Source organism: Octopus sinensis, linkage group LG23 (genome assembly GCF_006345805.1).
Source record: "Octopus sinensis linkage group LG23, ASM634580v1, whole genome shotgun sequence".
Taxonomy (NCBI): domain Eukaryota; kingdom Metazoa; phylum Mollusca; class Cephalopoda; order Octopoda; family Octopodidae; genus Octopus; species Octopus sinensis.
The window spans coordinates 19419273-19440942 of record NC_043019.1 but is presented as its reverse complement, the minus strand read 5'-3'; the positions used below and the strand labels follow the sequence as shown (position 1 = coordinate 19440942).

General features: G+C 39.1%; 1 protein-coding gene across 1 annotated transcript in view; it reads right to left on the bottom strand.

Moving 5' to 3' along the window:
* The window catches only part of LOC115223722, a 78694-nt gene that overhangs the window by 44544 nt on the left and 12480 nt on the right, over positions 1-21670 (bottom strand). Inside the window, exons 5-9 of the mRNA XM_036512514.1 lie at positions 20504-20648; positions 15092-15418; positions 13958-14170; positions 8348-8514; positions 2608-2725 (exon numbers count right to left, since the gene is read on the bottom strand). Coding sequence (XP_036368407.1) covers positions 2608-2725; positions 8348-8514; positions 13958-14170; positions 15092-15418; positions 20504-20648 — 970 coding nt within the window. The remainder of the gene's footprint in view (positions 1-2607; positions 2726-8347; positions 8515-13957; positions 14171-15091; positions 15419-20503; positions 20649-21670) is intronic.

The following is a 21670-nucleotide window of genomic DNA, read 5'->3' as shown; positions in this document are numbered from 1 at the left end:
AATGGCCCCAAAAGAAGTAGGGTTGAAGGCATCTTCCTTTTACAAAATACCTAACAAAGTACATCACACAGGTAAAAAAAAAAAACTAAGCTAAAAGGAGTGAATAAGAATCTTTCTGATTCTCTGGTTAAATAAAGCAAGAGCAACACCCAAAAGTATAAATTAATAAAAATAATCCCATCTCTAATGAAGTGGGATCTGAACGTAATTACTGAAAAAACATGATCACAGGGAGTAGCAAAGAAACATATCAAAAGTCTAAAAGGGAGGCTAGATGTCAGGTTTATCCAGCTAGGGTAGAAGCAGAAAAGAAGACGTTTGCCAAAGTCCTACAGTGTGATGATCAGAGACTTGAAGTGTTCCGGATTGCAAGATAGTGAGAATCAGGATATTGTTGGAGAGAAGTGTGCACAGATGGATAATGGTATACTTGCACTTAGTGATCATCATCATCATCATCATCATCATCAATTAACGTCCGTTTTCCATGCTGGCATGAGTTGGACAGTTTGACTGAGGTCTGGAGAGCCAGCGGCTGCACCAGGTTCCAGTGGACAAGAAAGAGGCGTGGGAAAGTTACTATGGGAGAATGTTGAATGTAGAGAATGAACGGGATAAAGGAAGTCTCCCTCGTGTGCGCCCAGCGAAGGGACCAGCTATTCTAGTGGACAGCAGTATGGTAGATAAGACAATTAAAAGCATGAAAACAGGGAAAACCCCTGATCCATCGGAATCACAGGTGAGATGCTCAAAATATCCAGTAAGGTAGGATATGGGCTGGTGGTTACCTGCATAGTTAATGAGGTCATTCAAGCAGGTGTAATACCCAGTGACTGGTGTAGCAACATAATTATTAGCTGCTACAAGGGTAAGGGTTATGCAGTAGATGGAAGTAACTGTAGAGACATCAAACTCCTGGACCAGGTGATGAAAATAATGGAGATTTATTGGCCAATTAATTAGGAGCAGAATTAGGGTTGACGAAATGCAGTTCAGCTTTGTTTGGGGAAAAAGCACTACCAAAATTATTTTCACAGTCAAGCAACTGCAAGAGAAGTACTCTGCTAAGAAGAAGCCATTATACTTGGCATTCATTGATCTAGAGAAAGCCTTTGATAGAATACTCTGTTGTGTGATATGATGGGCTCTGATGAGGCTAGGGATAAGTGGCTGGTAAAAACTGTACAGTCCATGTACAAAGACACTGTAGTAAGGTAAGAGTTAGCCAAGAATACAGTGAAGAATTTGATATACAGGTAGGGATTCATCAAGGTTCAGTCATTTGTCCCCACCTTTTCATCATTATCCTCCAGGCCATAACAGAAGAATTCAAGATCAACAGTCCCTGGGAACTACTATATGCTGATGATCTTTCCCTCATAGCAGATTCCATATCAGAACTAGATGAGAAATTCCAGGTGTGGAAGCAAAACCTGGAATCTAAAGGCTTTAAGGTTAACTTAGCAAAGACAAAGGTCCTAGTAAGCAAGATAACTGACCGGACCCTACCGCATTCAGGTACATAGCCCTGTTCAATTTGTAGGACACATGTAGGCAAGAAATCAATACAGTGTACCTAGTGCAAATTATGGACACACACGAGGTGCAGTGGGTTAATTGGAAGGTTATCAGAGAAGATAGCCTCTGTATGTGGAAGATGCAGAGGATCCATAGAAACCGAAGAGACTGGAAAAATTGAGTCCCTCAAATGCTTTGGTGACTCATATGAAGTAGTAGATAATTTCTGCTACCTAGGGAACCAAATAAATAGTAGGGCAGGATGCATGGAGAGCTTGATATCCAGAATAAGACTAGAATGGAAGAAATTCAGGGAGGTGTTACCTGTGTTGGCTCTGAAAGTTTTCTCTCTCCAAGTGAAAAGCAGATTGTATGAGGCATGTATATGGAGAGTGATTCCACATGGTAATGCAGGGGATATGCATAGGTTAGAAAGAAATGAGGATAGTATGCTCCACTGGATGTGAAATGTAAGTGTACAAGTTCAACAGAGTGTTATTGTTCTGAGAGAGAAGTCAGGCATCAGAGGAATTGGTTGCTGTGTGGAAGAGAGAAGATGGCACTGGTTTGGTCATGTGATGCGGATGGATGCCGACAGCTCTATAAAGATGTGCCAATCTCTCAAAGTAGATGGAACACATGGAAGAGGAGAACCCAGGAAGACGTGGGATGAAGTACTAACCCTGACTCTTTCAGTTGAGATGACATACGTTTTGTTGTACTCAGAAGACTCATACTCCACAACAAAAGTGTTAAGACTGGTTCCCTCACCCCCACCCAATGGAGAGGATTGATTTGCAAGAGTCCTGGGCTGGTGCCACATAACACACCTGCGTGGTGCTGTGTGATGTCACACAGTAGCACCCCGCAAACATTGTAAAGTTGGTGTTAGGAAGGGCAGCCAGCCATAGAAACCTTACCAAATCAGACTGGAGTCTGGTGAAGTCCTTGTCAACATTGGTCAAACTGTCCAACATAGACAACGGATGTTAAATGATCATGATATATATAGAAAAACAGCAGAGACTTTAGTCAACAGGAACTGAAGCAAAAGATAACTGTACAATAAGAACAGATCACAAAACTTACCTTTATCAATTTCTTTAATTCTTTTAAGATAGCAGAAAGTATTCTCAAGATAATTAAGGAAAGTAAACGTATAATGAGCAGATCTCAACTTAACTTTCTTCTTTTTATCTAGGTGAATCTTTAAAAGGAAGAAAAATAACTTTTTTAAATTGACAGTTCAAAAATAATTCCAAACAAAAATGAAGAACAATACAAGAAAGTAAAAAAGAAAACCGAAAGAAAAATGACACAAGACAAGAAAGACGTAAAAAGAGAGAAAAGGGAATATACCTGTTGCCTAGCTTTTCTTTTAGCTACCTGGTATATCAGGCTGAGCCAAAAGAAAGCAATGTTTTGAAACATGAAATTCATCACAATATATTTCAACAATGCAGAAATTTTATTCATCAAAGTAATTACCATTTCCATCAATGAGTTACAAGTTGGTTTATTCCAATAACATAAAAATCTGGAGTCCTAGAGCCGATAAACTCTTTGAACACACTTTCAGCATTGGTTTGATTTTTGAATCTTTTCTTTTGCAGGAAAAACCATCAAGGTGCTTGAAAAAGGGGTAGTTAATAGGAGAAAGGTCTGGGGATTAAACTGGGTGGGGAAGAACTTCATAGCCAAGTTCCCTCAACCTCTGGAGCGTCATTAGTGTGGTTAAGCATTGTCATGAAAAATGATTGGCCCTTTTCTGTTAACCATTCTGGGATGGACAAGTAGCAGTTTTACGTTCATTTTGGCAATTTCGTGGCAATATGTTTCTGCAGTAATGGCTTTTCAAGGTTTTAAGAAGTTATAGTGGATGAGTTCCGCAGTTCACCACCAAACAGTCACCATAACCTTCATTTTGAAGAACTCAGGTTTAGGGAACGTTTCCAGGGCTACATTTTGGTCCAACCACTGCAAACAACATTTAGAATCCGTTATTGCAAGTTACAATACAGTCAAGAAATTGATCGGTCTGGTTACGGAGAAGAAGCAATGAGCAAACTTCATATCTGTGCATTTTCTGGTTTTCATTTAAATCATGTGCCCGACACCCAACATGGTTTCCGACCAGGAAGAAGCTGTTTACTCAGCTCCTACAACACTATGACTGGGTGCTGAAACAGCTGCTCAACCACTCAAATGTGGAAGTGATATATCTCGACTTTGCAAAGGCCTTTGATAAAGTCAATAATGGAATGATATGTCAGAAACTGCATGATCTCAACATAGTTGGAAAACTGGGAGAATGGCTGCATGACTTTCTGAAGGATAGAAGTCAGGGGTCACCTCCAATGACATGCAAATAGTGAGCGGTGTTCCGCAAGGCACTGTTCTGGGACCACTACTGTTCATAATGGCCCTCTCGGACATGCCCTCAGCCACACAGAGAGCCACGATCACAAGTTATGCAGATGATACAAAAGTTTCACAGGCAATACAGAACCCTGAAGACACTAAGCACCTGCAATGTGAGCTGGACAAAATATACAAGTGGGCTGAAAAGAATAGCATGCAGTTCAATGCTGAAAAGTTTCAAGCTTTATGCTATCAGCATGCAAAACTAAATGCAATACCCAATAAATACACTGGACCTGGAGGGATTGCAATCCCAGAGGCACAATCAGTGCGAGACCTGGGCATTTACATGAGTAATGATGCATCCTTCCATGTGTATGCTGTTCAGTTGGCAATGAAATGGGTGCATAGCATTCAATCAAATGATAATATAAATAATATAGGATCTTTTCCTTTTGAATGGCACTTTGTAACATAATTTCTAGGTAACTAAAATGTTACTGGTAGAATGTGTTTATAAAACATCATTTTCTCTTGGCTTTATTGAGAAAATTCTATAGGTTGTAAGATATTTCGTCTTTAATTTCGAGCATTTTGGCAATTTTAACCAATTGTTGACCTCCATTTAGGTAAATAACATTCTGTGCATAATGAATATGTTCCTCCTTTAAGAAACAGATTGGGTTTATTTACATTTGTGAAGAAAAAAAGATACCCTTCCCCAACCCCTAACTAACCCTAACCCTAAATCTAAAATAGATTGAAATGCAATAGATCGATACTAGGGCCATAATTATGGGTGACATTTTCATTTGACACCACTAGAAAAAAATCCCATTATCCGTAGCGGTGTCGTATGAAATTGTCACCCATAATTATAACCCTAGTGTCGATCTATTGCATTTCAATCTATTTTAGATTTAGGGTTAGGGGTGGGGGAAGGGTATCTTTTTCCTTCACATATGTAAATAAACCCAATCAGTTTCTTAAACGAGGGACATATTCATTATGCACAGAATGTTATTTACCTAAATGGAAGTCAGCGATTGGTTAAAATTGCCAAAATGCTCGAAATTAAAGATGAAATATCTTACAACCTATAGAATTTTCTCAATAAAGCCAAGAAAAAATGATGTTTTATAAACACATTCTACCAGTATACGAAGTTTAAAAGTGTTTAGTTAACTAGAAATTATGTTACAAAGTGCCGTTCAAAAGGAAAAGATCCATAATATATATATATCATCATCATCGTTTAACGTGCGTTTTCCGTGCCAGCACGGTTTTTGTTACCAACTTTGACCGTCTGCAAATCCCTAATTTTTTTATTTCAGTTCACGGGAGCAACTGCTTTCAAAGTCTTATATCTTGTCGTTTGAATGCTCAAAAAAAGGAGTAGAACAACAGCCGACAACTGATAAAGGGTCTTGTTTTTTGCGTACCCAATGTTATTTTCGTATTTCATGTTTAGTTATGTTTTTGTGACGTCCTGTACTGATATACCTACGTACATATATATATGTTCATGCGTGTCTATATATGCATATATATATTCCTTTTTTATATTATTATTTGATTGAACGCCATGCAATCATTTCCAAGTATGATTTTTTTTTACATATATACATATTTATATATATATATATATATATATATATATATATATATATATTATGTGTGTGTGTGTGTGTGTGACCTACCCAACTTTTCACTCCCCTCTGCGCATTCTCCCATCACACCTCTGTTCTCTCCATACTTGAGCTCAAAAACTCACTGCACACACCACCACAGCCATACACCACAAGGAAGATGACAAGAAACTGGAAATCTACTGAGATAGTATAGTTAATACGTGCCTGGGAAATCACAGAAGGCAAATTGCCAAATGATTTAATTTCAGCTGCCCTGAAGAGCAATGGTTTCTCCAGGTCTGTGGTACAAATAGAGCAGAAAAAGGATGAGTTTATCTGATTTTATGTGCTCATACAGCCACACCTGGAGAAACTGGGCATCACTTTTAAAACTGGCAAAAAAATGATGACACTGATAGTGAGAAACCTTAGACAGAAAGCAGTAGCAACATCAACACCAAAGTTAAAATGCTGAACAAGGAAGGAAAGAAAAAGTAGAAACAACCACAGCCCCAACACCTCCCAAAGCAGCAATGTAGAAGTAGAAAAAGAAGAAACCAGACGAAAACTAAGTGAAAATTGTTCTAAAATAAAAACCCCTTTCATAGGAAAACGTCTATCAGCAAGTTCCACAAAAGAGGTGTCTGCTGGCATGGAGAGAGTGGCACAAACTGCTGCTTTGCGCACCCAGCACTGAAGCAAAATACACCACCCACCCAACAAAGGAAACAACCACACTTAGCAAAATCTATATCCTAGCAAAGACCTGCAGAAAAAAAGACCACAAGATTGCCACAATTGACGGAGCCCGGGTGGCTTCCACTGGCACCAAACCACCAAACACACCAATGCCATTTCCCCTTTTGAATTGCTTGCAGAACATGATGCAAATGCAAAATTGTGCACCTGAAGAATCTTTCTGCATGCAATCAAGCTGTATGCATTGCACTTACAGAAACACGTCTATCTGCAGACATAAACGATGCGGAGATACACATACCAATGGATGCTCTGTTCCGTGCAGACAGAAGAAAAAGAAGTCATGGTGGAGTGGCAATGTACATCCAAGAAGATGTCACAGCATTAACCCTGTTATCGAACTCAGTGTGCGACACACTCATAGTACGTCTAAAGCAACTTGGTATAGTCATATGCACACTATATCGCCCACCTGATGCTTCAAATCATGAAGGAAAATTTGAGGAAAGCCTCAGTGCAATAAAGGAAGTACCAACACAATTGGATCAATGTACTACTAGATTCCTGATGTGTGACTTCAACTTCCCCAACATCAGGTGGCCTGAGGGCAATATAACCCCAGGAATGACGCACAAAGAGCAAAATCAAGTAGAATCTCTGTTTGATCTTACGAAAATGCTTTTCATGGAGCAGATCATACTCTCCCCAACCAGACACAAAAATATTTTGGATCTGTTTTACCAACAATGTGAAAATTACCCACAGCGTAAATATATCACTGAAAATATTCTCAGACCATAACATGGTAGAACTGACAATGTATGGCCTGGAATTAACTGAAGATAAACTCTGCACAGATGGCACTCAAACCCTATCCAGCCTAAATTTCTATAAGGCTGACTGGCCTAAAAGCCTCTCTATGCAAGACATAGATATGAAACACAAATTCATGCCAATAATGCAAGCCATATGCATTAAATATGTCCCAGAGAAGGGAGCCAATACACAGAAAAATATCATTCCCTGGGACAGGAGAATACTCATGCAATGAAGAATAAAGACACTCTTTACTCTTTTACTTGTTTCAGTCATTTGACTGCGGCCATGCTGGAGCACCACCTTTAGTCGAGCAAATCGACCCCGGGACTTATTCTTTGTAAGCCCAGTACTTATTCTATCGGTCTCTTTTGCCGAACCGCTAAGTGACGGGGACGTAAACACACCAGCATCGGTTGTCAAGCAATGCTAGGGGGACAAACACACACACACAAACATATATACATATATATGACAGGCTTCTTTCAGTTTCCGTCTACCAAATCCACTCACAAGGCATTGGTCGGCCCGTGGCTATAGCAGAAGACACTTGCCCAAGATGCCACGCAGTGGGACTGAACCCGGAACCACATGGTTGGTTAGCAAGCTACTTACCACACAGCCACTCCTGCGCCTGTATTCTTTACACGTGTATTCTTTAAAGCAGTCAATACCATAAACTTTCCAAACCTCTTTGTGAGCCTAACCAGCTTTTTTACCTTTACAGAAATAAAAAAAAAAGCAAAATATAGCGAAAATGTTCATTTTTGTGCTCTGTGTTAAAATTGACACTGAACAGCTGTAGACGAAATTGCACGTAATTTGCTTCAAAGTCAGCTAAAGGAGTAATGGCTATCAAATGTGAAAAGGGGAAAAAATCATAACATTGACAAAAGTCATTGAAAAGAATCCTAACTATGTATTTGCAAAAAACAAAATTGCTTTCTTGCCAGCCTCTCTCTCTCTCTCTCTCTCTCTCTCTCTCACACAATGGATTTCTTACAGCTTCTGTGAAGCAAGGGGCTTTGGTCAGCCTGGGACTATGGTAGAAGATACTTAGCTTGGGCAAGGTGTGCCATGCAGCAGGGCTGAACTGGTGCCTTAACCACAGAGCCACGCCCACACCCATCTCCACACCTGCCTGCACGAGAGTTAACATTTTGTTATTGTTTCTTTAGTTTTATTTTGTTACCTGCAGGAATATGAAGTCACTGCAAATGACAGGTGTGAGTGGCTGTTGCTGGTTGGCATTAGCACAGCCAAAACAAAACAAACAAAAGAAAGAACATTGATAGAAAGATGACCAGAAGTGAGAAACTTACAGCATACAAGCCCTGGTAATATTTGCTCAGGTCCTTTACTTGATGGCAACACAGCAAAAGGTCGACACCTCTCCGACACTGAACGGCTGCACATTCATAGTCCCCTGTTAGGGCTGTGCTTTCAAGGATTTCTTTTAGACGAAACAATTCTGCATCAACACATTCAACTGTAAGGAAGCGAAAACAAATTATTGTTCCTCCCTAAGACATTGACATTAACAACAATGAGGAGTAAAGAAGAGAGCTTCTATGTGGTCACTTAACTTGCTTGAAATAGTAGCAAAATCTATTTCAAATCAACACCTAATGTTTTGATAAAGGAAAGTATCCATTGGATAATGTTATACTAGAAACATACATGATGGTCATGGCTAGAATGCTTTGATCCTAAGTCTGCTCCACCAGCCCTGATACAGAGCTGAACAACAAAACAAAATCAACAAAATCAACAAAGACAATGTCTGTAGGTTGTTGCCCAACCTGATTGAAGGAGATGCCTAATTGCGCTTACATTACACCTCACTGTTTTGAAAAGAAGTAAAGACACTTTTTTTGAAAGGTAAAGCATAACTGAATGCATTAAGGAAAGTATCTGATCAAGTGCAGAACCTTGCATCAGCAGCCACCACCACCACCATCTTTTAACATCTATTTTCCATGCTGACATAGGTTGGGTACTTTGACAGGAGCTGGCACAGTTCCTACAGTTGCATACCATTGCTACACCATCCACTTAGTAGAACATACTGGGTCCTTTTTACCCAATACCAGCACCGGTGCAGTCACCAAATAACTAGCAAGACAAAATCCCCTGGGGGAGGTTGGACTCGTAATACTGAGAGCTGTGACTTTATATCGGGAGATGAGAGGTTAAAGAATGATAGCAGGATAGGAACGGGTGACTTGTAAATGAGACACATGGCTACTGCAGCTGGAAAAGAGAGGAGAGAGAGAGAGAGGACAGCGGTGAAGATGAGTCAGGTCATATCCTCTAACCTAAAATGATTAAAAAACAGTTTAATTTAGGCACAAAGCTGCAAACTTTTGTGGAGGAAGGTTAACAGGACCAAATACCCCGAGTAACTGACTGGTATTTATTTTCTTATCAGCTTCAGAAAAGCAAACATGCATCAAGTGGGATTTGAACTCAGGACCTAAAGATATATAAATATTACAATGCATTTTGGCAGGCACTCTACAGATTTTGCCATCTCTAACAGACACAGGGCCACACAGTTTTGCTTTCATTGTGAGCAGAGAGGGACAAGTTGGTTGGATTAACTTGATACACAAGCAATGTTTCTTTTGTCAGATGCCATCCTTAAACAGTGCAGTTATGGATGAAGTTCAATTGCTTTGTTTGGATGTTCACTGGTTCCAAGAAGACTTCTTAAAGTGGCATTCTATAGTTGAATAGCCTTCCAGATGCCATCTATAATTGGTTTTCAAATACGATACTTTATTGTTCATCTTTGCATGTCAAACCAACCAGTTACTGAGCTTTTTATCTGTACAGGTCAAATAGGATCAATGCAAAAACACAAACACTCACACATGCAGTGGACCTCCTTACAGTTTCCATCTAGTAAATTTCATTCAGAAGAAATTTGGTTAACTCTTGCCCAAGGTGCCACCTAGTGGGAAGGAACATTTTATTACACAACCATACCCTGAACCTATATCAATGCAGTTGAAAATTAAGGAGAATTGGACTAAAAAAAAAAGTTAATGCAATCAATTTATCGTATTGACAATTAAATCATTGTTAAAACGTTTAACATGACAAGCAAGAAGATTTTGATTAAGATTACCTCAGTTGTAGAGATTTAGGTAAATATTGGATCAATGCGTAAAGCTACTCAAATCAGGCAAGAACTAACATGAAGAAAAAGAAAATCAAAATGAAATTATAATTCCAAAATGTCAATCAGTTAAAAGGGAGAAATGAGCAGACGATGAGAGAACTGGAACAATTGCAGATAAACTCAGTGGTACCTTTGCTTTTCATCATCAGCAAAGCAAAGTGTGTGCCATGATTACAAGATTGGTCGAAGAATTACAAGAGATGGATACAGAATAAGAAGCATGGGAAATTACCGTTGGATGACATTCATATCATCAACAACATTTGAATATCCAGTCTTCCAAGATTACAAAGTTCAAATGAAATTTGTTGAAGCAGATTTTCTCTGGTCAGATGCCACTCCTGATACGCTCGCCCATTTCCAATTCAGGTAATACTTCTCCAAGTCCTTTGAACACGGACTGTACAACAGCCAAGTTTCACGGTCAATTGCAAATGAATGACACAGCTAGTATGATGACACTCATTCACAACTAGCACACAATATCAAGACAACGGGACATAAACACAAATACATACATATGTGTGCGTGTGTGAGTGTGTGTGTGTGTGTCTATGTATACATATAATACCCACACACACACCTCATTTCATGACAATGTTTCCCCTCGGGATTTGTAATCTCACCGACATGAAAATAACAAGAACCCACTGTAAAGTGAATGGTATTGGTAGGGCTCCCCGTTGCAGAACCCATGCAGAACCCATGCACCCTAAAATTACCCGAAACCAGCTGAAAACGTTCAAATAGCATGACAAAAAATTTGTAATAGTAAGTTTTTTTTAGCAACAGTTTAAGTCATAAAGTCAAGTACTCCATTATTGCATCAACAAATAATCAGAAATGAGGTTTGGTCATGTGGCTTAGAAACTTGCTCCACAACCACATGGTTTTAGGTTCAGTCTCACTGTGTGGCACCTTGGACAAGTGTTTCCTACTATAGCTCTGGACTGATCAAAGCCTTGTGGGGTAAAAGTACTACCCCTACAGGAAACCTAACAAGGAAACTGTTAGTGGGGAACAGCCCGATTAAAGATCTCTCTATTGGCATCACTCTGATCAAAAAGAGTGGCCAAAGAGAAGTGATTTTACTCCAGGGAGGTATACAACATTAACTATATCCCTTTAGTTGACCCTCAGAAAATTTACCATCCTCTCTTACACATTAAACTTGACTTGTTTAAGAATTTTGTTAAGGCCATGAACGAAGACAATGAAGGATTCAAATATCTCAGTGAAAAATTTGTTTCTAGCAAGAGTGAAGTTGAGATCAAAGCTGGAGTTTTTAATGGACCAGAAATTCGTACAATAATTTGTGAAGAGCCTTTTCAAGAAAAATTAAGCCCAATAGAGAAAACTGCTTGGGAAAAGTTTATTTCTCTTGTAAAAAATTTTTTAGGAAATGAAAAATCATCTACGTTGCAATTGTGAATGATTTTTTGAAAGCTTATAAGCAAGTTGGGGCAAGAATGTCTCTAAAAATTCATTTCCTCCACTCTCATCTTGACTTTTATCCACCCAGTAAGGGTGATGTAAGTGATGAGCATGGTGAACGATTTCATCAAGAAATCAAAGAACAAAAAAGCCGCTACAGGGGCAGACTTACACCAGACATGCTGGCGGGGTTCCACTGCTGGTTTTTAGAACGAGAAACAGACAAGAAACACAAGCGTAAAAGACGACGCCAAAGCTTTTTTTGAAAAAACATAGAATATTCACTTTACACTTTTGTTTTGGGCTTTATGAGTGTCAGAGCTACTTGTCCACCCAGCTGCTATTGTTCTTTTACCAAATAACGCTAGTTTACGCTGAATATAACATTCATTTTATTTGTCATGAATTTTCACATTATTGTAATTTTTGTAGTAGTAGTATAATGGTAGTGCAAGAACGTGACGTGCTGGAGCAGAAATGATTGCAGATTCGGCATCAGCACTCCCAAATTACCTACGAATAACATTTTGTCTAACAGTAGCAAGAATCTTGTTGCCTAGCAACACAAAGCAAGAAGTATACACAAGAAAGAAACAAGCTGTAACTAACGAAAGTGAAAGCTGCCTCGTTGTCATTTGCTTGTTGACAACAGAATGGTAGATTGGTCTGAAGCAAAGATTTTGGAACAAGAAAAAAAGAAGGGGGGGGGAGTGAAGTTGCTGATTCTTGTTAATGTAATTTGGCCTTTAGCTTAGCTGAAAGCAGCATTTATTGATTTACATCTTTTACTTGTGTCAGTAATCAGTGTTTGGCCATGCTGGGGCACTGCCTCGAATGAATTTTTAGTAGAATCAACCCAAATACGTTTTCTAAACCTGGTACTTATTTCGTCAGTCTCTTTTGCTGAACTGCTCAGTTACAGGGATATAAACACACCAGTACCAGTTGTCAACACAAACACATGAAGGACATCTTTCAGTTTCCATCTACCAAATCCACTCACAAGACTTTGGTTGGTCTGAGATTATAGTAGAAGAACTTACTCCAGGTGCCACACAGAAAGCAGCCAAATCTACATGCAAATATTTTTAAAAAGTGGTAAAAAAAATAATCCTTTATGGTCACAGAAAATCTTCATAAAGATGTTAATTTGTAAATGAGAAGCTCTCAAAGTGAGGACTCTGAGTACAGCTTCACATAACTGGTTCAAAACAGCTGCATCCTAAGCAGTTCAAATGAGGCTCAAAAAGACGACATCTGACTAATGGCCATCTTTTTATTTTTCACTTGTTTTAGTCATTGGATAGCAACCATGCTGGGGCATTGGCTAGAAAGGGTTTAGCCAAAACAAATTGAACCCTATTGGCTTCCCTTGCTTAGCTGGTAAGCTACAGGGACATAAACCAGTTGTCATGTGGTAGTAGGGAACACACACACACACACACACATACATATATGAATCATTGACATTAAACAGGCTTCCACACAGTTTCCATCTACCAAATTCACTCACTATAGTAGGAAACAGACACTGGATCAAAGTACAATGCAGTGGAACTGAACAAGAAACCACATGGTTGCAAAATGAGCGTCTTAACCCCTGAGACTGTTCATATAATTAAGCCTGTCCAACCCCAGGGTGAACAGAGAAGAATTAAATGGGTGCCTGGTTTAGATTCTCGTTAATAATAGGAAATGGAGTAAAAATAAAATTACATGAATAATATGGCGTGAATTGGTATTTGCAGTTGTAAAACCCTAACCCTTACAAACACAAAAGAAGGCCCCTACATGATTGGCAAAACTCACTAATGTATATACCTACCGTTGGTCCACAAACAGAAGCAGTCATTTTGGTGTCACCAATTCATCACAGATTTAAATGACATCTGACAGTCTAATGTCTCTCTCTCTCTCCTTGCATGTGAGCATGATTCTCTTTATGTATATGAAATGGTAGTGTGTGTGTGTGTGTCTCTCTCTCTCTCTCTCTCTGCACATGTGTGTCTTTGCTTCCAGCACTAAAAAGTGCTGTTGCCAAAACAGACTGAAGGTCCAGTCAACTGTGCCACATCATTTCCCCCTTGACACCTTGCACTTATTACTTAATCCAATCATTTTTCTAACAGAATGAACCACCAGGAATTTATTTCCAAAAGATCTTGACCTGCAGATGCACAAGTTGAACAACACTTGACTAAGCTGTAAAAAGTATTTCTCCAACGCTCAAAATTTATGGAAAGAATACAAAGATTAAACAAATCTAAACTAAAAGAAACTAGAATATTTAGTAATAAAAAATCTTGTTTACCAGGAATCTTACGGCAGCTCTCAGATGTATTGTGGGGTAACCGACAATCCTCATTCAGCAGTAGTGTCAATACTTTTTTACTGTGTGATGGGTGGTCATCAACCAAATCACAAATCCTTTCAAAAGCTGTTTGTTTATTTCTGTCTGTTGCATCCAGTTGGTTCCTTGAAGTACTTGCCCATTGGAGAACATAAGAAAATGTCTGGAACTGTCCTGAAAAAGTGCAATGGAAGCAAATTGCATACATGAAAACATATTTAGCACTCATTACACTCTCAGAGTAGATGGTATTAGGAAGGGCATCCAGTCGTAGAAAGCAGCCTTCCAACTTGCCAACCCTGGTCAAACTGTCCAACCCACGCCAGCATAGACAACAGACATTAAAATGATGATGATGATATTTGGCTTAAAAATCTTAACTTTGAATATTAAATTACTCCATCTGCTGCAAAATGAATTTCATAATTACCATCTCTCGTTTTTACTCACTCTACACCATGGAGGTCTTTTTACACTGGCTACATCAGAAATGAATGGTTGTACCATCAACCTGTTACATTTACTCCTTTAACAGCACATTATATATAAACAATCCTCATCGTTTAAACAGTATCTCGGCTGCTACCGAAATGAAGTTGGAATTTTCTATTAAGATCTTTAATAACAACTTCATTAAGCTATACTCTTTCAGTAATTACAAGTAAATCTTTGACTGTCACAAGTTTATTGTTGTCACAGCCTGTCCCTCTATACATTATACCTCACATGTTATAACAATTCACCCACTTTACATTATACTGTATACGTTGCAATAGTTTCTCATTTATACATTATATCTTGCTTGTTATAACAGTTTGAATGTTGGTTACTGTTGACATCAAATTTTTAAATTTTCATTTCATCGTTAGAGGTCATTAAAATATTCAAACAGAGAATAATAGTTTTGGACATTCCACTTTGTTAACCTATCATCATTTTGCCTTCTTAGTCTGGGTTTTGAACAGAAATATTCCTTCATAACAAAACAAAATATGTTTTCAAATGTAGAATTTATTAAGTCATCAGTTGTAAAAAGCCTTTCTGCATTTCTAGAAAAGAGAAACTTTTACAAGAATGAATTTTCTAATTCCTCACCTGAAACAGTAGCAATCTCTGCAGCAACATGAAGTGCAGGTGCTTTCCTGTAAGCACATAAGTACTCACAGGGGGCACCATTGACCAAAATTTTTTCAATTAACAAATCAATGTGTGGAGGAATATTCAAAGAATATTCTTGCAATATTTCCACCAACGTTAGATCGGATGTGTCTTCAAAACATGCCATCTGATGGAACAGAGAGTCAGGATAGTCTTGGATGCCAATAATCAGATAGGCAAGTAAAATCCATTCTTGATTTTTGTGAAAATATAGCAATCCATTGTGTGGTAAGAACAGTTCTTCTTCATCAAATACTAAAGTACCTGTGAGAGAGAGAACAAAATCAAAATACAAAGGCAATATTGTTAATCTCCCCCAAAACTCCAAAGTTTATACAAATTAGGACCGAGTTCTATTTTCATTGCAGGTCAGGACAAATTCTGGCACAAGGCCAGCAATTCTGAGGGAGGGATAAGTCAATTACATAAGCCCAAGTGAACAACTGGTACTTATTTAATCGACCCCAAAAGGATGAAAGGTAAAGCTGACCTTGGTGGTATTTGAACTCAGAAAGTAAAGCCAGACAAAATACTGCTGAGCATTTTGCCAGGCATGCGAACGATTCAGCCAGCTTTTATAATTTAACAGAAATTATCCCTGGGTTCCTGACAGTAAAATGGGGCATTTTGAATGCAGGGAACTACAGCGACAGGAGCACACTATAATGCCTATAATGGATTAAGTTCTCTAAGACGGAGATTGAAAATAAGAGCAGAGACATAGAAAGTTGGTAGTCTTTATTCTTCAGATATCTACAAGTGTAATGTTTCCTTAGTTTCAGCTAATTCTTGCATAAAGAATTCTGCTTGCAAGTAAACGTGGATTCCATACAGAACAATCCATGGATAATATAGTTTACTCCAACTGTCAACTACAGCAGGAACAGAAGACTGGGTTGATAATGGGAGTTGATGAGGCCCTTGTTATTGTCTTTAATATTTTGTTTTCTTTGTTTCCAGCATCTTGATGAATATAGGATAATTATGAACATCACTGAAATAATTGATTTAATAGACAAACTTAAGGTTTTAAGCCTTAATTCCAATTACAAGTTTTCACTGAATACTGACATGTATTTTCCAAGGTGTTAAGTAAGAATTTGTGATAACCTTTTCTTGATTCTGCAGAATTATGCCAACTCAACACCGTTTGTGAACCTTTTTAACAGATTTGACAATTTGACAAAGAGAAACATTAAATTTCTAAGATGCTTGTTCAGAAAATTCTGTATAAAGAGCTTATCAGAGAATGGGCCAGCTATTATTATGCACCTCATTATCTTCTACATGTAATGTGTAAAATTACCACTGATAGATCTATGTAATTACCCAGCTTGCCCCGGGTAATTACATAGCTTGCATCTAATATATATATATATATATATATAATAATAATAATAATAATAAATAATAATAATTTGAGGGAATATTATTCCAAACTTACAGGGAAAAATTCAATTTAGAAATACTAAATCAAATTTCACAAAATATAATATATATATAAATTAGAAAAAAACACCTTTTATCAATTCAAAATGAAAAAATTAAATTACACCATCTAGAAAATTACATATAATAGAAATATTAAATATAAGATTTATTGATTTTTTTTTTCCAGTTTCAGCTTATGAGCTGTGGCCATGCTGGGGCACCGCCATTTGGTGTTGTGCTACTTGGTTTCATCTTCATGAAGGCTTTCTAGCAGCTGCTATTTGGTGCATGAGAGAGTTCGATGCAGCTGCCCTCATCTGCCCCTCCTGCCGTGAAGTTGGTTCATCTGGGACACCTGACAGAAGAGATCCAGCTTCATTTTAAAGACATCTGTATCCACCCCATGCAGGTCTCTCAGGTTCTTCGGGAGGATATTGAAGAGCTGTGGGCCTCGGAAGCCCAGGCTATCACAGAATCTTGTCCTACATCTTGATGGCAAGTTTGGAGTCCTAGGCACCACGCAGTGGCGCCCAGTTCTGGCATTTGCGTAACTCTCGATGCCAAAGTTCAGGACACTTCCCTCCAGGATCTTCCAGATGTATATTATGGCATATCTTTCCCGCCTACGATCCAGGGAATATAATTTTAATTTCCTGAGTCTTTCCCAGTAACTTACATTCTGCATAGAGGCTATCTTCTTTGTGTAGCTACGTTGGATCGCCTCGAGCTCTGTGATCAACTTGACACTGGATGGTGACCATAACTGAGAGCAGTAGTCAAAGTGGCTTAGGACAAGTGTCCTCCAGAGGACCATCATGGTTTCTTGTTCTCTTGTTCTAAAGGTTCTGAGGATCCATCCGGCCAGTCGTCTACATTTCATTGCCAATTTAGCAACATGTACACGAAAGGTCGCGTCATCACTCATGTAAATACCTAGGTCACGCACTGATTGTGCCTCTGGGATTGCTATTCCTCCGGGTCCAGTGTATTCATTGGGTATTGCATTTAGTTTTGCATGCTGATAGTGTAGAGCTTGAAACTTTTCAGCATTGAACTGCATGCTATTCTTTTCGGCCCACTTGTATATTTTGTCCAGCTCACATTGCAGGTGTTTAGTGTCCTCAGGGTTCTGTATTGCCTGTGAAACTTTTGTATCATCTGCATAACTTGTGATCGTGGCTCTCTGCGTGGCTGAGGGCATGTCTGAGAGGGCCATTATGAACAATAGTGGTCCCAGAACAGTGCCCTGCGGAACACCGCTCACTATTTGCGTGTTAATGGAAGTGGCCCCATTGGCCACTACCACCTGACTTCTATCTTTCAGAAAGTCATGAAGCCATTCTCCCAGTTTTCCAACTATGTTGAGATCACGCAGTTTGTGACATATCATTCCATGATCGACTTTATCAAAGGCCTTTGCAAAGTCGAGATATATCACTTCCACATTTGAGTGGTTGAGCAGCCGTTTCAGCACCCAGTCATAGTGTTGTAGGAGCTGAGTTAAACAGCTTCTCCCTGGTCGGAAACCATGTTGGGTGTCGGGCAGCAAGTCATTTTCTTCAAGGAAGGTGATCAGCTTCCTTCTGACTATTCGTTCCATGACCTTGCTGATGTGTGAGGTCAGAGAGATAGGTCTATAGTTCTTGGCTTCCGCTCTGCTACCACCTTTATGAATGGGGCATATTTTACCTTCCTTCAGTTTTCTTGGAAGTTTGCCAGCTGCAAGGAAGCTCTGAAAGAGGAACTGCAGTGGTCTTGCTAGGACTCTCTTACATGCTTTTAGGAGGATTGCCGGGAATCCATCGGGGCCAGTAGCTGAGTCTGTTTTCATTTCATCTATAGCCTTGATTACATCGTCTTCCTTTATATCGATGTAATCTATCGTCGCCGCCTCTGATTTTATATCTGCAGTGGTAAAAAAGTCAGTTGGATTGGTGATTTGGAGATGCCCAAGGGGTGGAGTGAAAACACTCTTGAATTGCTCATTCAGTATTTCACTTACCCTCATTGGTTTTCCTGTAAGTGTGCCATCCTTTTCGAGGAGTGGCCCTATTCTACAGTGCACCGTAGCTGTTTCTTTGGCATACCTGTAGAAAGCTCTGGGGTTAGATTTTATGTTGTCTATAGTCCAGGCTTCTTTGTCTGCTCTTTCCTTTTCATGGGAGAGTTTCAGACATTTTTCGATTTCCAACAGTTTTATTTTTAGGCGGGACTTTTCACTGCTTTCAATCTGTTTGTTTAGGCGATTTGAAAATTTTGTACGCCGTCTCATTAGAATTTTCCTCTCTCTGGGGATTTTGTTCTTGTGTACAGTGGCCTTTCTCTCTGGGACATATTTGTAGCATATGGCTTGCATTACAGACATGAATTGTTGAAGTTTCACGTCGATGTCTGGCGAGGAGAGACATTTAGGCCAGTTTTGTTTGAGGATCTCTTTCTCAATTTGTTTCCAGTTTGCCTTATGGTAGTTCAAGCTGGAAAGATTCTGGGGGTTTCTTGTAGGCTGCATGTCTGTGCTCTCTTTTGGCCCATACATGGTCAGCTCTATCATGTTGTGATCCGAGAGTAGTGTCGGTGTCACTTTCACATTATGGATGAGATCCATGTCATTTGTGAAGCAGAGATCCAGTGTGTTACCTGCCCTGGTTGGTTGGAGTATTACCTGCTCCATGTACAGGGTGTTGATGAGGTTCAGGAGGGACCTCGCCTGTCCTCGTTCACATCTTGTCATTCCTGGGAGAGAAAGGCCCTCGGGCCATCTGACATTGGGTAGATTGAAGTCTCCCATGAGAAGTACACTTATGTGTTGTTCTAATGTGGTTAGAACTTCTTCTATTTTTATAAGGCAGTCTTCAAACTTGCCCACATGGCTTGGGGCAATTGGAGGGCGATATGTAGCACACACAACTACATTAAGTTGCCTAATATGTACAATTAGTGTGTCACACACCGAGTTTGAGTATGACAAGAGGACCTGGGGTGTGAGGTCCTCACGGATGTACATAGCAACACCTCCATGACTCCTTTCTTTCCTGTCGGTCCGTAGTACAGCATACTGTGGTATGTGTAACTCCGCATCTGCTATATCCGGTTTCAGGTGCGTTTCCGTTAGTGCTATGCATAAGGCTTGATTGCATGCAACAAAATCTCTCAGGAACGGGATTTTTGTCCTGTTACTGAGTGTTTGCAGTCCTCTGATGTTCAGTAGGAGCATCAAGGTGAGGTGTACGTTGTTGCCGGTGGTGTCCATCCTGGGTCTGTTTGCTGTGGTGGTGGTCTGGTATATATATATGGTCTGGTATATATATATATACGTATTTTTATTAATTAATTATTTTTTATTGTAGTTATCTTTAACCTGATGAGTGGCTATATTTATATTGAATAATTTTTACTACAATCATTTCTTAAACATAGCCACAAAACACATGTCGTTATTCTACCAAATATATATGTTTTATTTATTATTTTGCACATTACTTAATCATCGTTATATTTTTTATCTTATATTTAATATTTCTGTTATATGTAATTTTCTAGATGGTGTAATTTAATTGTTCATTTTGAATTGATAAAAGGTGTTTTTTCTAATTTATATATATAGTAAATTTTGTGAAATTTGATTTAGTATTTCTAAATTGAATTTTTCCCTGTAAGTTTGGAATAATATTCCCTCAAATTATTATTATTATTATTATTATTATTATATATATATCATCATTTAATGTTTATTGTCCATACATGTATATGTAATTAGCTGTGAAGTTTCTCTTCCATCACCAGGTACCATTTTGTATGTATGTAAGAGCAATACTGTCCCAGGTACAAGAGGAGCAGTACACATGTGACCTAGAATGTGGCTCAAGTTTTACTTGAGTAACATTAGTCAATCTTCCACGTGTAGGGTATATAACTTACCTGGATACTTTACTCTTAAGCTCAAGAAAATGTGGAATAAAGAAATTTGCTTTTCTGATGGTAGTCTTGGGTACATTTCCCATAGAGTTGAGAAAGCTTTCACAGGACCAAAAGTGTCAACCAGTCTTAGAGCTGTATGCATCACCTAGAAATTCAAAGAAATAAAAGCAGAGGATCTTGGTACTGCATCAACATAAAAACTACATCATCATCATCATCATTCACTTTTCTATACTTGCTGGATTCAGACAGAATTTCTTGAGGCAGATTTTTTACAACTGGATACTCTTCCAGTCACAAACCCTTTCAAGGAAGGTAAACTTTTTAACCAAAGCCAGAGATGTTTTACACAGATGACTAGAAACTACCATCAGATGATGTCAAAACAAAGGTAGCCTTTGACAGGGTCCCCCGATCCCTTATCTGATGGTCAATGAGGAAACTAGGGATAAATGAATGGTTAGTGAGAGCTGTGCAAGCCATGTACAGGGATGCTGTCAGTAAAGTGAGGGTTGGCAACAAGTACAGTGAAGAATTCCGAGTAGGGGTAGGAGTCCACCAAGGATCAGTCCTCAGCCCCTTCTTCTTCATCATAGTCCTCCAGGCAATAACAGAGGAATTCAAGACAGGTTGTCCCTGGGAGCTCCTCTATGCTGATGACCTTGCTCTAATTGCTCAGTCACTACCAGAACTAGAGGAAAAGTTTCAGGTGTGGAAGCAAGGATTAGAATCGAAGGGCCTTAGAGTCAACCTAGCTATAGCCAAAGTCTTAATAAGTAGGAAGGCAGGCAAACCACAAATCCCTTCAGGTAGATGGCCCTGCATGATCTGTAGAAAAGACATAGGTAGATAGAAACTCCATAAGATATACCCAGTGTAAGCTATGGACACATAAGAGGTGCAGCAATGTCAAAGGAAGGCTAACTGGGAAGATAGTTTTTGTATGTGGCAGATGCTCGGGAGCAATAAACACTGAAAATGTGCAGAGAACAACTTCCGTCACTTTCCAGGGAGAAAAACTAGAAGTAGTTGATAGCTTCCGTTACCTAGGTGACCAAGTCAGTAGCGGGGGTGGGTGTGCTGAAAGTGTAGCTGCTAGAATAAGAATAGCTTGGGCAAAGTTCAGAGAGCTCCTACCTCTGCTAGTGACAAAGGGCCTCTCGCTCA